The following is an 11987-nucleotide window of genomic DNA, read 5'->3' on the forward strand; positions in this document are numbered from 1 at the left end:
CGCCTTCAACGGCCAAGTGTTGATACATGAGGTGATTGGGATTGTGCAAAGGCGTTACTGGTTTATACTGCGGCAACCTGTGCAATTATAGGATAAATTTTAGTGTGCGTTTTCCGCTGCGATGAAGCACTGTTGCTTGGGTTCACGCGTTACTGGCATATGCTAATGCCTACATGATCGACTGTCCTGGATTCCCTGAAACCTACAACGGAACTCGCGTTAAATTCGCCGGACCTGGTTTGTGGTTGATGCAATTCTTGCAAGCGCCAACGCTGCGAGTGGTTTCCAAATTGCACCCCATACCGTTCGAGCAAACTTGCTGTGCTGGCCATTTGGCACCGGTATTTCCGGCGTGCCCAGCGACGAGCTGCAGAAGTGGGACTGCTTTGAAAATCCAACTTGGGATGGGTCTAAAGGTGTGTGGTGAATTATCGCTAGATTCGTCTGGCCGATTTTCTACTGGGTTTTTTGCGAAGCAAGTCCGGGCCTATTTGCGACATACGTCGACTATCAGACTGTCGCTCACATCGAATGACTGTTGACTTGGAGAGTGCGGCAAGCAAGCAAAACGCAGCCCCACCTCCACTGTCAGCACTGATATATTATCGCGCGCTTATTTTGCTCTAGTAGCTCAATGCATTTGATCGCCACTGTAACACAAGTGCGAAGAAAATCAGGCCCAGAGGCAAGTACTGTAGTGCGGGGTGCAAGCGATCGCTATTGTACTGTGGAGCGCTGCCGCCCACACCGATCCGCGTCGATTGGAACAGCCTATCGGTGATTAACCTTGAGCCTGCAGCTATAGGAAGCAATACGTGTAGCAAGATCGAGGACCATTGCCTTGCATTTAGTATACCTAAATGGCAGTAATGTACCTCACCAAAACGTAAAAAAAAACAACAACTAACCATTGCCTTTCATTGGTATCCATTCGCTAAAGATCAGTTGCTTCAACTCACCCGGATCACCCACATCAGCCACATGACGTGTACACTCTAATTTGGGTTCGCACTTCAAGATCTGAGTTGTGTGAAACACGCAATATTGCCCCACACTTGCCATTTGTAAGTAAACTCAGACTACATAGACATGTGTTTTCGCTGATCGTCATTTTCAGCCCAAACCAAGAACCAAAATCAACCCAAAATAATGTTAAATTGGGAGAGTTGCAATGCCAGAGGTGTGCCGCTGCTGGAAGTGCACCATGCATTCGAATATCCCGCCCAAGCATGGTAGTCGTTGCGCCTCGGAGCCACAGCCTCCCGCAGTTCACTTTGCAATTTGCTCTACATCGACCAACCAACCTCGGGACAAGATGCAACTCTTTTCGCTGGCCTCCGTGGCCCTGCTGGCGCTGACTGCCGTCCAGGCCATGGACATGTCGACGCTCCACCTTCGTGTCTACAACAGCGGCGTCTCTGACTGGGGCGCCTGCACGGGCAATATCAAGGGCTCCAACCCGACCAGCGTCTGCGTCAAGTACTCTCAGTACTACGCACAATGCAAGCCCAGTACTCTCCCCCAGGGCGAACTGTGCGGCCAGAACGACGGCACAAGCGTGTGGAAGTACGATCACTGCCCGAGCAACCAGCAGTGCAAGGCTGTGGGCACTGACTTCCGGTGCAGTAACACGAATCACCACCAGAAGGACGCAAATAAGGACGCTTCGTGCACCATCACCAACGAGTCCCAGTGCGACGGCCAAAACTGGACTGGAAGCACGTGCTGTGCCGACCAAGCTACGAATGCCGCTGGTCCGACGATGGCCAGAACGTCAAGCGCTGTCAGAAGATTGCAGAAAATGATGACGATGACAGCACCAGCGACGATGCGGTAATTATTGACGATAGTGACTACAGCGACAGTGAAAGTGATGATGTGGTCACTATCGACGATAGCGACAACAGTGACAACGAGGACAGCATTGATTCTGGTAGCGAGGACTAATCGACGTACATCGACGACTGGGGCGACTGCACCAAGGATGACGTTGGCTGCTCGAACCCAACTAGCATCTGCGTCACGTACTCGGACTACTACGCGCAGTGCAAGCCCGAAACTCTTCCCTCCGGCGAACTGTGCGGCCAGGACGACGGCACGAACGTGTGGAAGTATGACCACTGCCCCAGCAGCGAGACGTGCATGGCCGAGGGCTCAGACTACCGATGCAAGGCGTAACTTCACCGCCAGGCTAGGTCGGCATCCTCTGTAGGTCCAAGTAGCTGCATTTACTGCATGTATTAGCCCGCCGACCACTGCATATCTCAGTTCATCTAATGGCAGCCGCGTTCTTCACCACTTTATCCCTGTTCTGCCACAGAACTTCTGCGCACACTGCAAGCAATTTCCTGCTCGCATGATGTGTAAATATGACTCACACCTACACGCCCCGCAGCCGCGCTCGACCCTCTCCAGTGAAATTGCAAGTTGATCCACGATTGCTGATCGTCCTGAAAACCAAATTAATTATCCCAAACTAACGGAGGGAACTCACCCAACACCGCGTTCCACAAAAGTAACACACCACACTAATCTAAAACCACCCAACGTAACCATTTCTGCATGTTACGGTACACAAAGATCGCGCCAGCTTCAACTTGGCCCAATCTAGTCCCCAAACTAAAAACATGATTCGCACCCCGTCGATCGAACAGCAAGTGGACCCGCGCCCGCGTTGCGATCTTCCGCCGCCTCACTCACATCGCAATTTGCACCGCCGAGCTCAAGTCGCCTTCCCACCCGCAAGATGAAGATCTTCGCCCTCGCCCTCGCCGCGCTCTCCGCCGTGGACGCCGCCGAGCAAGCGTCCATCCACCTGCGCGTCCACGACAAGGGCGGCTCGTGCACCATCACCAACGAGTCGCAGTGCAACGGGCAGAACTGGACGGGCAGCACGTGCTGCGCCGACCCGAACTACGAGTGCCGCTGGTCGGACGACGGCCAGAACGTGCAGCGCTGCCAGAAGAAGAAGAGCTCGGGCACCACTGGCGGCACCACTGGCGGCACCACGGGCGGCACCACTGGCGGCACCACCGGTGGCGGCGGCTCCGTGGCTGACTGGGGCGACTGCACCGGCGGCAAGACGTGCGCGACGTCGTCGAGCGTGTGCGTCAAGTACTCCAACTACTACTCGCAGTGCAAGCCGGCCACGCTGCCGGCCGGGGAGCTCTGCGGCCAGAACGACGGCACGAACGTGTGGAAGTACGACCACTGCCCGAGCAACCAGCAGTGCTCGGCCATGGGCAAGGACTTCCGCTGCACCAACAAGAAGCACCACAAGAAGGCCAAGAAACCGCGCAAGGACGGGTCCTGCACCATCACCAACGAGTCGCAGTGCGACGGCCAGAACTGGACGGGCAGCACGTGCTGCGCCGACTCGAGCTACGAGTGCCGCTGGTCGGACGACGGCCAGAACGTCAAGCGCTGCCAGAAGATCAACAGCAGCAGCTACTACTCGGGCTCGTACGACTCGGAGGACAGCAACAGCGACGACTTCAGCGAGGACTACAGCGACGACGTCGACTACACGAGCTACGCGGACGACTGGGGCGACTGCACCAAGAACGACGTGGGCTGCACCAACCCGAGCAGCATCTGCGTCTACCACTCCTCGAGCTACGCCGAGTGCAAGCCCAACCCGCTGCCGTCGGGCGAGATGTGCGGCCAGACCGACGGCACGAACGACTGGTACTACCCCTTCTGCTCGAGCGGCGAGAGCTGCGAGACCAACGGCTCGGAATCCCGCTGCACCAAGGCCAAGAAGCGCCACCACCACCACCACCACCACCGCCACCACCGCCGCGCCTAAGTGGCGTGCTGCAGCTAGTGAGGGTTGGGTGGCTGCGTGGCTTCGAACCGTCGATATCTCTATGACCAATGCGTCACTATGAAAACAATCAATGTGCATTCAACTCACGAAAGGGCTTCCGCTTCGTACGCTCTTGCTCCGTCTGAATCTCAGTGTGAAGATTCTCTTCTTCGCAAACCTTGCGCTCCGATCCTGGATCGACGGATTTCTGTGTCCCTCTGGACCAAGTCAGAAAAAAGTGAAAAATTAAGGCGGGCCTCAAATTTCATGAAAGAAACTGGACAACTTGGCGTGGACGATTGCCATTCTTAACCCTTTGATTTAACTCGAGTAGGCGTAAAAGCGTCCGCCCCAGTTTGCTATTGTAGCACCACTCTGGCGAAGTGGAGTTACGAAAGTCGGTGCAGGTATCCTTCGTACAGGAAGGCCACGTAGCGATATTCCTTCTCAACAAAAGAGTTCCCGTTCAGCAATGTCTGCAAATTCTCCAAGGTTACTCCATCGTTGTGCCAACCTGCGAATATTTCTGCCTTACGGCTCCTTTCCGTAGACGCACTACGCAGCTCATCGAGAACGCTCCGTTGAAGCCACCCACCGAGGGCCCCGTCATTGTTCTCAAAGTGAAGTGCGATTCGATTGAGCTCCTCTTCTCTGGTGTACGTCCGCAATATTGCGTCGACGTTAAGAGTTGGGGATTCAGCACGCACCCGTGGCGCGATGTTGCTGATGGAGTTGAAGATGAACCTCTCCTCGCCCTCGTTCTCCAAATTGTCCATGTTGTAGCTTCTCAAGTGCCGTTGGCGCGTGGTGGGGTCCTTGCTCAAGGTGTTGGTTGTCACACTCGAGACAGCATCACTGCTCGCAAGGAAAGTGACGAGTGCCACTAGCAGAGCGTAGCTCAGGCGCATGACACAATCGGTTGGGGTCTGGGGGTGTGGCGATGCGAAGCGAGTTGTGAAGTGAGCGCTTGAATTGCTGGCCCTCCGATGTCGGAATCCTAACCTTGATTATGCAGTACATATTATATACCGTAGGTACATTACGCTGTGCTGTAAGATGTACATCTATGCAGTTTAGGAAAAACTTCCTCGAAAACTGAATAATCAGCTCACGGACAATGAGAATCTCCGTCTAGAAAGGGCAGAGGCCGCCCCCAAATCCCATTTTACTATCAATCCACTGTCGAGGAGTTCCCGAACTTGGAGGCCTGTAGCTCCGCCCTGGGGTCTTATCGGCCGGTAATTCCTTAGCCCCCAGGAAGCGGAGATCCTTGTGCACCCGTAGGTGGTCTCCATGTTCGCACAGGGCGCCGGAAACGCGCGAGAAGGCCATTATTCTGGAGGCTATTGGTGAGGAGCCAGGCCAGTGAAATTGTATGCAACTCTGTTACTAAATGTCGCAAGACGGAGCACGTACTGTAGTTTCTCTGTTTTTGCCGAGGATAAAAAGAGGCTTTGCTGCGTTCAAGCGAAGCGTCACCAATACGTTACACAAGACCACTCGAAGCTAGCGTCAAGTTGTAAAAGAGTGATACACTGTACTGTACCGTACTGTTCCTTCGGCAGCACATCCTGGCGCTACTCATACGGCTGTCCGATTCGGACTCCGAATGCTTCGTGTTGCAGGATGTTGCCTAAGTTGACTGAGCAGAGCTCCTTACATTGCAGGCGGCAACTTGCCGCGACAGTACATGTATATTGGGTGGCTGGGAGCGAAGGAACCATTGGAGCTCTGCCAAAATACGCATTTTTGCTACCCGCGCTTCTCTCGCGCACATCCTCTCGCAAATCACGTGAAAGTATGAATACTGTAGTATTCAGAATACAGACGAGGGCGCGAATAAGGAACGCCTGATAACGGAAATTACGGAATAATACCCTGGGCACTATTTAATAGTACCCCTCACAAAATCTCGAAAGGTTACTCTGTATTACCAAAAGGTTACATCGCTACCTTAGCTTACTCGTCGATCAGTGCAGCATCATCAAGAGCGTCGTGCAGCTCGTCCAGGTTAAAGTCGTCCATATCCTCGTGGTCCTCGTCAGCGGCTTCCTAGCTTGTACAGAATTGCTCACCATACACGTCGTGCTTCGCAACGTGCCAGTCCAGGTAGCTGTCTGCAAACCCAGCAGCAGAGACTGAGTTAATGACAGTGCTGCGAACGAGTGCAGGCAGCGCTAGTGAATGGCTGGGGCTGCGTTCTATAGTGAAGTGAGGTGTAACAAGATGACTGGTCATCAGAACAGGGTAGGGTACGTGAGTTACTGTAGGGTTACTACCGGGTTACTCTGAGAGGGTACTATTTGGGTAGAGGGTATTAATCGGGAATTTCCGTTATATAACAACTTTCGGGTGGTATGAGCCAATTAGAGGGCATAAATTGCCATTGATGGGGCGAAATACTTGATTTAGTTAATCATGTCAATAATCTGTGTCCGGTCCACGTATAATCCGGCGTGGCGCCAACAAGATTTGATGGTGTCGGCGTCCAGCGCATTCCACGCGTTGCTGCACCACGGAGGGCTTCCGCGTATAGGCGGCCTAGGATCATCAGCATCCGCCCAGATATGGGCACATGCTCCTGCTCGGCGTACAGCACCATCTCGACGAGGCAGGAGTCCAGGGCCACCATAGACGCCTGCGGCACCTTCTTGCGGCAGCGAAAGTCGACCGCAATGCGCCCGAGCGAACTCTCGTTGTCCAGTGCAAACTTCTCCCGAGCCCATTCTCCTAGCGTCGCGAGGCTCCACGTTGGCTCGCGGGTGCGCATTGCACAGAAGTCGAGCTGTTGCTGCTTGGTGAGGCGCATTCTCCGTGCTTGCCGCTCCATTTTGTTCGTGTCAAATTCGAATTTCCCGCCCAGATTCAAAAACCAGAGGTCAGCTGGCCAATGGCGATGGCCAATGCCAGTGCTTCAAGCCCTTACCTCTAGAATTGCATAATATTAGGTTTTGAAGGTTATAGGATGACACCCGTTCCTTATTCACACACCCGTCTGTACAGAGAACACCGGCTATAGTGGCGACTGTTATAAGAGAAAATCGACTATTAGAGCGCTTCCGTGAGATCCCAAATCATGACTATAGTAAAATCAAGTGAAACCGGCTATTAGGTTGTAAGTGTAAGAGAGCTCCCCTGCCCAACCAAAACCACACATTGTAAGAGGAGTGGGGGACAAGTGGCTCACTTTTAAAAGCGATCAGGAGTACAACAATGGTATCGTCGCGTCAGCACCTCGCTATTTATGAAAAGAACAAACTCCGTCGCGTGGAACGCTGTTTCGGAGGCGACAATTCGACACTGCTTCATACTAGGATTGTGTCAGCGAGCATGAACGCTAGGCTAGAGCGCGACAGTGAACCGACCAGAGAAACGAAGATCTAGAACGGCTGATATCTAGATTAGATTGGATCCGTTGAGCGCGCCGAGCTATATAAGATGCCGTTGAGAACAACCCAGAGAGAGAGAGAGAGAGAGAGAGAGAGAGAGAGAGAGAGAGATGCGACACAAGCGAGCAGTCTTCGAGTGATAGCGAGAGTGACGGTGTTTTCGCATTAGTAGCGGCGCAAAAGCTCCAGATCTACATGTTTACTCACGGATTGCGGGACACCAGCGTTGTCAACGCTACCAGGAGCATGGCAGTCACCTCTAAGTGCCAGACCTCGATCACCTCGTACTTCCATGTGGAGTAGTAGTGTGTATGTTAAATGATAGGCCCCCTCTTATAACAGCAATAAATCTATGAAAGCTTCGGGAGTTGGTGATCAAACACCTCCACTATAACCGGTGTGCACTGTATACTGGTGGCAACCGGTTCGTTTCCGAGACTGTGACAGCGGCATGATGCACCGCCAGCGTCACGGGCCACACCGTCTGGGTGGCAATGCGAGCGCTGATGACCGACAGGTCTTCATATAGCTCTGCGTCCACCACCGTAGTAACGGTATCATACTGTACACTCAGTGTAAATGGCGGTGGCGACACAAACACAAACCAATGTCGCTTTCTTTTCCGTTTTTGGTCGTCGATCGTAAATACGTAGCATTCTTGAGCGCAAAACACTCGCAGTTTACGTTTTGTGATAGCGTTTGTGTGATTTTTGGAAGAGTTACCAAAATCCGCAATGATCTTAGGACGGAAATTCGCGAGTCGATATAAAAATCGATAACTTATTACTAGTATAATATAATAATAATAATGTATACTATTATATATATATAATACGGAGCACGTAGTTTCTCTGTTTTTGCCGAGGATAAAAAGAGGCTTTGCTGCGTTCAAGCGAAGCGTCACCAATACGTTACACAAGACCACTCGAAGCTAGCGTCAAGTTGTAAAAGAGTGATACACTGTACTGTACTGTACCGTACTGTTCCTTCGGCAGCACATCCTGGCGCTACTCATACGGCTGTCCGATTCGGACTCCGAATGCTTCGTGTTGCAGGATGTTGCCTAAGTTGCCTGAGCAGAGCTCCTTACATTGCAGGCGGCAACTTGCCGCGACAGTACATGTATATTGGGCGAAGGAACCATTGGAGCTCTGCCAAAATACGCATTTTTGCTACCCGCGCTTCTCTCGCGCACATCCTCTTGCAAATCACGTGAAAGTATGAATACAGTGCGGGTCAAAACTATAGGACCACCCCTGTGCTCCCTCATAACTCAATCAATATTGATTATTTTGAGGTGGGGGTTCGACAGTAGTTGTGAAAGACGCTGAGAAAGACCTGCTATGCGCTAACACTCGCGTTTTCGCATGTTTTGGCATGACATTAGGTTTTTAAGGTTATAGGATGACACCCGTTCCTTATTCACACACCCGTCTGTACAGAGAACACCGGCTATAGTGGCGACTGTTATAAGAGAAAATCGACTATTAGAGCGCTTCCGTGAGATCCCAAATCATGACTATAGTAAAATCAAGTGAAACCGGCTATTGGGTTGTAAGTGTAAGAGAGCTCCCCCGCCCAACCAAAACCACACATTGTAAGAGGAGTGGGGGACAAGTGGCTCACTTTTAAAAGCGATCAGGAGTACAACAATGTAATTGGCCTTTTGCAACCAAGGTAGTATTTCCGCTGAGCGAGCGATCCTATTGGTGGATAACGGCTCTAGGCCGTGGTATCGCCCCCAAAGATGGCGGAACCCCTGCTAACTTTGAGGTATCGTTTGCAATTTCTGTTGCTCTAGGCGTTTGTCTTGTCGCATGGATATGCTACCAGCTCCATACAAAAAAGACGTGGTCATTTTTCCCCTTGTTGCAAAACTGGCTTTGCGGTGTGGAGTGCAAGACGGAGAAAAATGAGACCGAAGCGCTACAGAGCGATTTTGACGGAGTTCATGAGCTTTAACGATGCTCGTGCCTACACTGCGGAGACCGTATTTACGACTGAGATGCTGCTAACCATCACACCTGAAGATGTTAGCCGGTGGATGAATTTTCGTGCGTTTGGTGAGCCATACCCTGGCGAGGACGCTAAGCCAGTGTTTGCCAGATCTTCCACTCTCGCATTCGCCAAAAAAGCTATCTCGTGCTTTATGCCTCGTGTTGCTGTTACCTGGGACCCGATTCGAAAAGAAGGCAATCCGACGCGCTCGGAGCTGGTGAATAAGGTGATCAAAACGGTGAAACGCTTCGAGGTTCGCCGAGAAGGAGTGCAGTCCGCCGCCCGGCGTCCCATCGAATACGAAGAGTTCAGTAACCTCCTCGAGGTTGTGCGCTCTAATCATGACAAAGACAGCATCAAGTACGTCATTAGCAGTGTTCTCACTTTGCAATGGCACATGATTACAAGAATCGACGACATGATGCAGCTAAAGTTCGACAGCTTCACTCCTAACATACAGCACCCTCACACATTACTCTGTCAACTACGCTGGTCAAAGAATATTTCCGAGGAGCGTGACGCCCCGGAGCAGATTTTGCTGGGTAGCTTAGACCCACGAGTGTGTGTCCTGTTGAATTTGGCTGTTCACCTTGAAATGGCGAGTAGTAGTGCGTCTCCCTACGTGTTTGGGAACGCGGTGGACGGAGATCGTGTTGTCCGACGCTTTCTGCAAGAGATATTTGACGGTGATAAATTTCACAAGCTAAAGCAAGGCAACCTGGGGACTCACAGCTTGCGTAAAGGGGCAGCGACTTACGGGACAAGAAGTGGTTTGACCAGAGATTTTATAAATCGTCGCGGGAGGTGCCGTGCCCAGAAGAGTGTCGTCGACATTTATATTGATAACACGCAGCCTTATCCGGACGCCTCAACGGCCAGCGTGCTAACAGGTCCACTGGGCCCGTGCTTTTACGTTATCGAAGATGGCATGAGATTTGTCACCGATAACTTGCTCGTCAACCGAATCGGCAGCGTCATCAAGCAGAAAATGGGAGAAGGCGTAGCACACGAACTGAGTATAGTCTTGTTGTGGGCGTCGCTGGTGCCCGACGGCTCGTTTGACTATGCATTAATCCCTACGGCGCTGAAACAGCGCGTGATTACAGCGTATCGGGATGCTGGCGGAAACCCTACGGTAAATCCCGTCAAACGGGTTCCCATTCAGGTCGTGGGGGAGGGTGCACAACTCCAGCTTATTGAGCTCACAGAAGACGGCCCATATTCTGATAGCAACACACCTGTAGAACACAGCAACATTCCCACCAGGATGAGCGCAGACAATACTCGAACGGAGTTCACAGCATTACACTCACAGTTATTTGGAGTGCAGCGCCAGCTCTCAAACACCATGAATGAGGTCCTTCGGCTGAGAACAGAAATGCAGCTGGAGCACCGACGAATGATGGCTGCGATGCGATGCATCGCATTGCAGCCTGTTGTCCGAACGCTGGCAGAGGGCAGTGAGGTTTCTGACGTTGCTGCTGGTGTTGGTGCAGTTCGCAGAGTCGTGCGGCTGGCCAAGAGGCCGCGAGATTTGTTCCAGTTGTGGCACGAGTATGAGTTCGGCTTGAATGGAACCAAACCTGCAAAAGAATTCACACGAGCAGAGAGAGGAGCAAATAAGTTCGCATATTCGCGACGGAAAGCTTTCTGGGATAGTGTGGCGTACCTCGTTCGAGCGGGACTCACGAGCGACGTCGCTATCGACAGGATCTACGCAGCGTACGGACGCCAGCGGCCAGTGACAGCGATCCTGACAGCTCTTCGCCGCGACAAGAAGAATGGCGGACACCAAGCGCTCCGCGTGTAGTTTAGAGCGATTTTTCACCAATCAAAACGCAGTTGCACTGATTGTTGCACCGATGGTCGATATTAATATGGTATCGTCGCGTCAGCACCTCGCTATTTATGAAAAGAACAAACTCCGTCGCGTGGAACGCTGTTTCGGAGGCGACAATTCGACACTGCTTCATACTAGGATTGTGTCAGCGAGCATGAACGCTAGGCTAGAGCGCGACAGTGAACCGACTAGAGAAACGAAGACCTAGAACTGCTGATATCTAGATTAGATTTATTGGATCTGTTGAGCGCGCCGAGCTATATAAGATGCCGTTGAGAACAACCCAGAGAGAGAGAGAGAGAGAGAGAGAGAGAGAGATGCGACACAAGCGAGCAGTCTTCGAGTGATAGCGAGAGTGACGGTGTTTTCGCATTAGTAGCGGTGCAAAAGCTCCAGGTCTACATGTTTACCCACGGATTGCGGGACATCAGCGTTGTCAACGCTACCAGGAGCATGACAGCCACCTCTAAGTGCCAGACCTCGATCACCTCGTACTTCCATGCGGAGTAGTAGTGTGTATGTTAAATGATAGGTCCCCTCTTTTAACAGCAATAAATCTATGAGAGCCTCGGGAGTTGGTGATCAAACACCTCCACTATAACCGGTGTGCACTGTATACTGGTGGCAACCGGTTCGTTTCCGAGACTGTGACAGCGGCATGATGCACCGCCAGCGTCACGGGCCACATCGTCTGGGTGGCAATGCGAGCGCTGATGACCGACTGGTCTTCATATAGCTCTGCGTCCACCACCGTAGTAACGGTATCATACTGTACACTCAGTGTAAATGGCGGTGGCGACACAAACACAAACCAATGTCGCTTTCTTTTCCGTTATTGGTTGTCGATCGTAAATACGTAGCATTCTTGAGCGCAAAACACTCGCAGTTTACGTTTTGTGATAGCGTTTGTGTGGTTTTTGGAAGAGTTACCAAAATCCGCAATGATATGTTC

The 11987-nt window shown here is 52.0% G+C and overlaps 3 protein-coding genes across 3 annotated transcripts; 2 read left to right on the plus strand and 1 right to left on the minus strand.

Annotated features, from left to right (window-relative positions):
* Positions 1-1315: 1315 nt before the first annotated feature.
* On the plus strand, positions 1316-2178 carry IUM83_17820 (putative lectin; the record flags this gene model as incomplete). Its single annotated transcript, XM_067942788.1, has 2 exons — positions 1316-1722; positions 2013-2178. 2 exons carry the CDS (start codon positions 1316-1318, stop codon positions 2176-2178), a joined length of 573 nt encoding a protein of 190 aa, XP_067785728.1.
* A 568-nt stretch (positions 2179-2746) lies between these two features.
* On the plus strand, positions 2747-3808 carry IUM83_17821 (putative lectin; the record flags this gene model as incomplete). Its single annotated transcript, XM_067942789.1, has 1 exon — positions 2747-3808. The coding sequence occupies one exon, from the start codon at positions 2747-2749 to the stop codon at positions 3806-3808; it is 1062 nt and encodes a 353-aa protein (XP_067785734.1).
* Positions 3809-4197: 389 nt separating this feature from the next.
* On the minus strand, positions 4198-4716 carry IUM83_17822 (putative secreted RxLR effector protein; the record flags this gene model as incomplete). The annotated part of the gene is made up of 3 exons (XM_067942790.1): positions 4198-4251; positions 4323-4348; positions 4404-4716. The coding sequence occupies 3 exons, from the start codon at positions 4714-4716 to the stop codon at positions 4198-4200; spliced, it is 393 nt and encodes a 130-aa protein (XP_067785735.1).
* Between the last annotated feature and the right edge of the window lie 7271 nt (positions 4717-11987).

This window comes from Phytophthora cinnamomi (assembly GCF_018691715.1).
Source record: "Phytophthora cinnamomi strain GKB4 chromosome Unknown Contig76, whole genome shotgun sequence".
In the NCBI taxonomy this organism is placed as follows: domain Eukaryota; phylum Oomycota; class Peronosporomycetes; order Peronosporales; family Peronosporaceae; genus Phytophthora; species Phytophthora cinnamomi.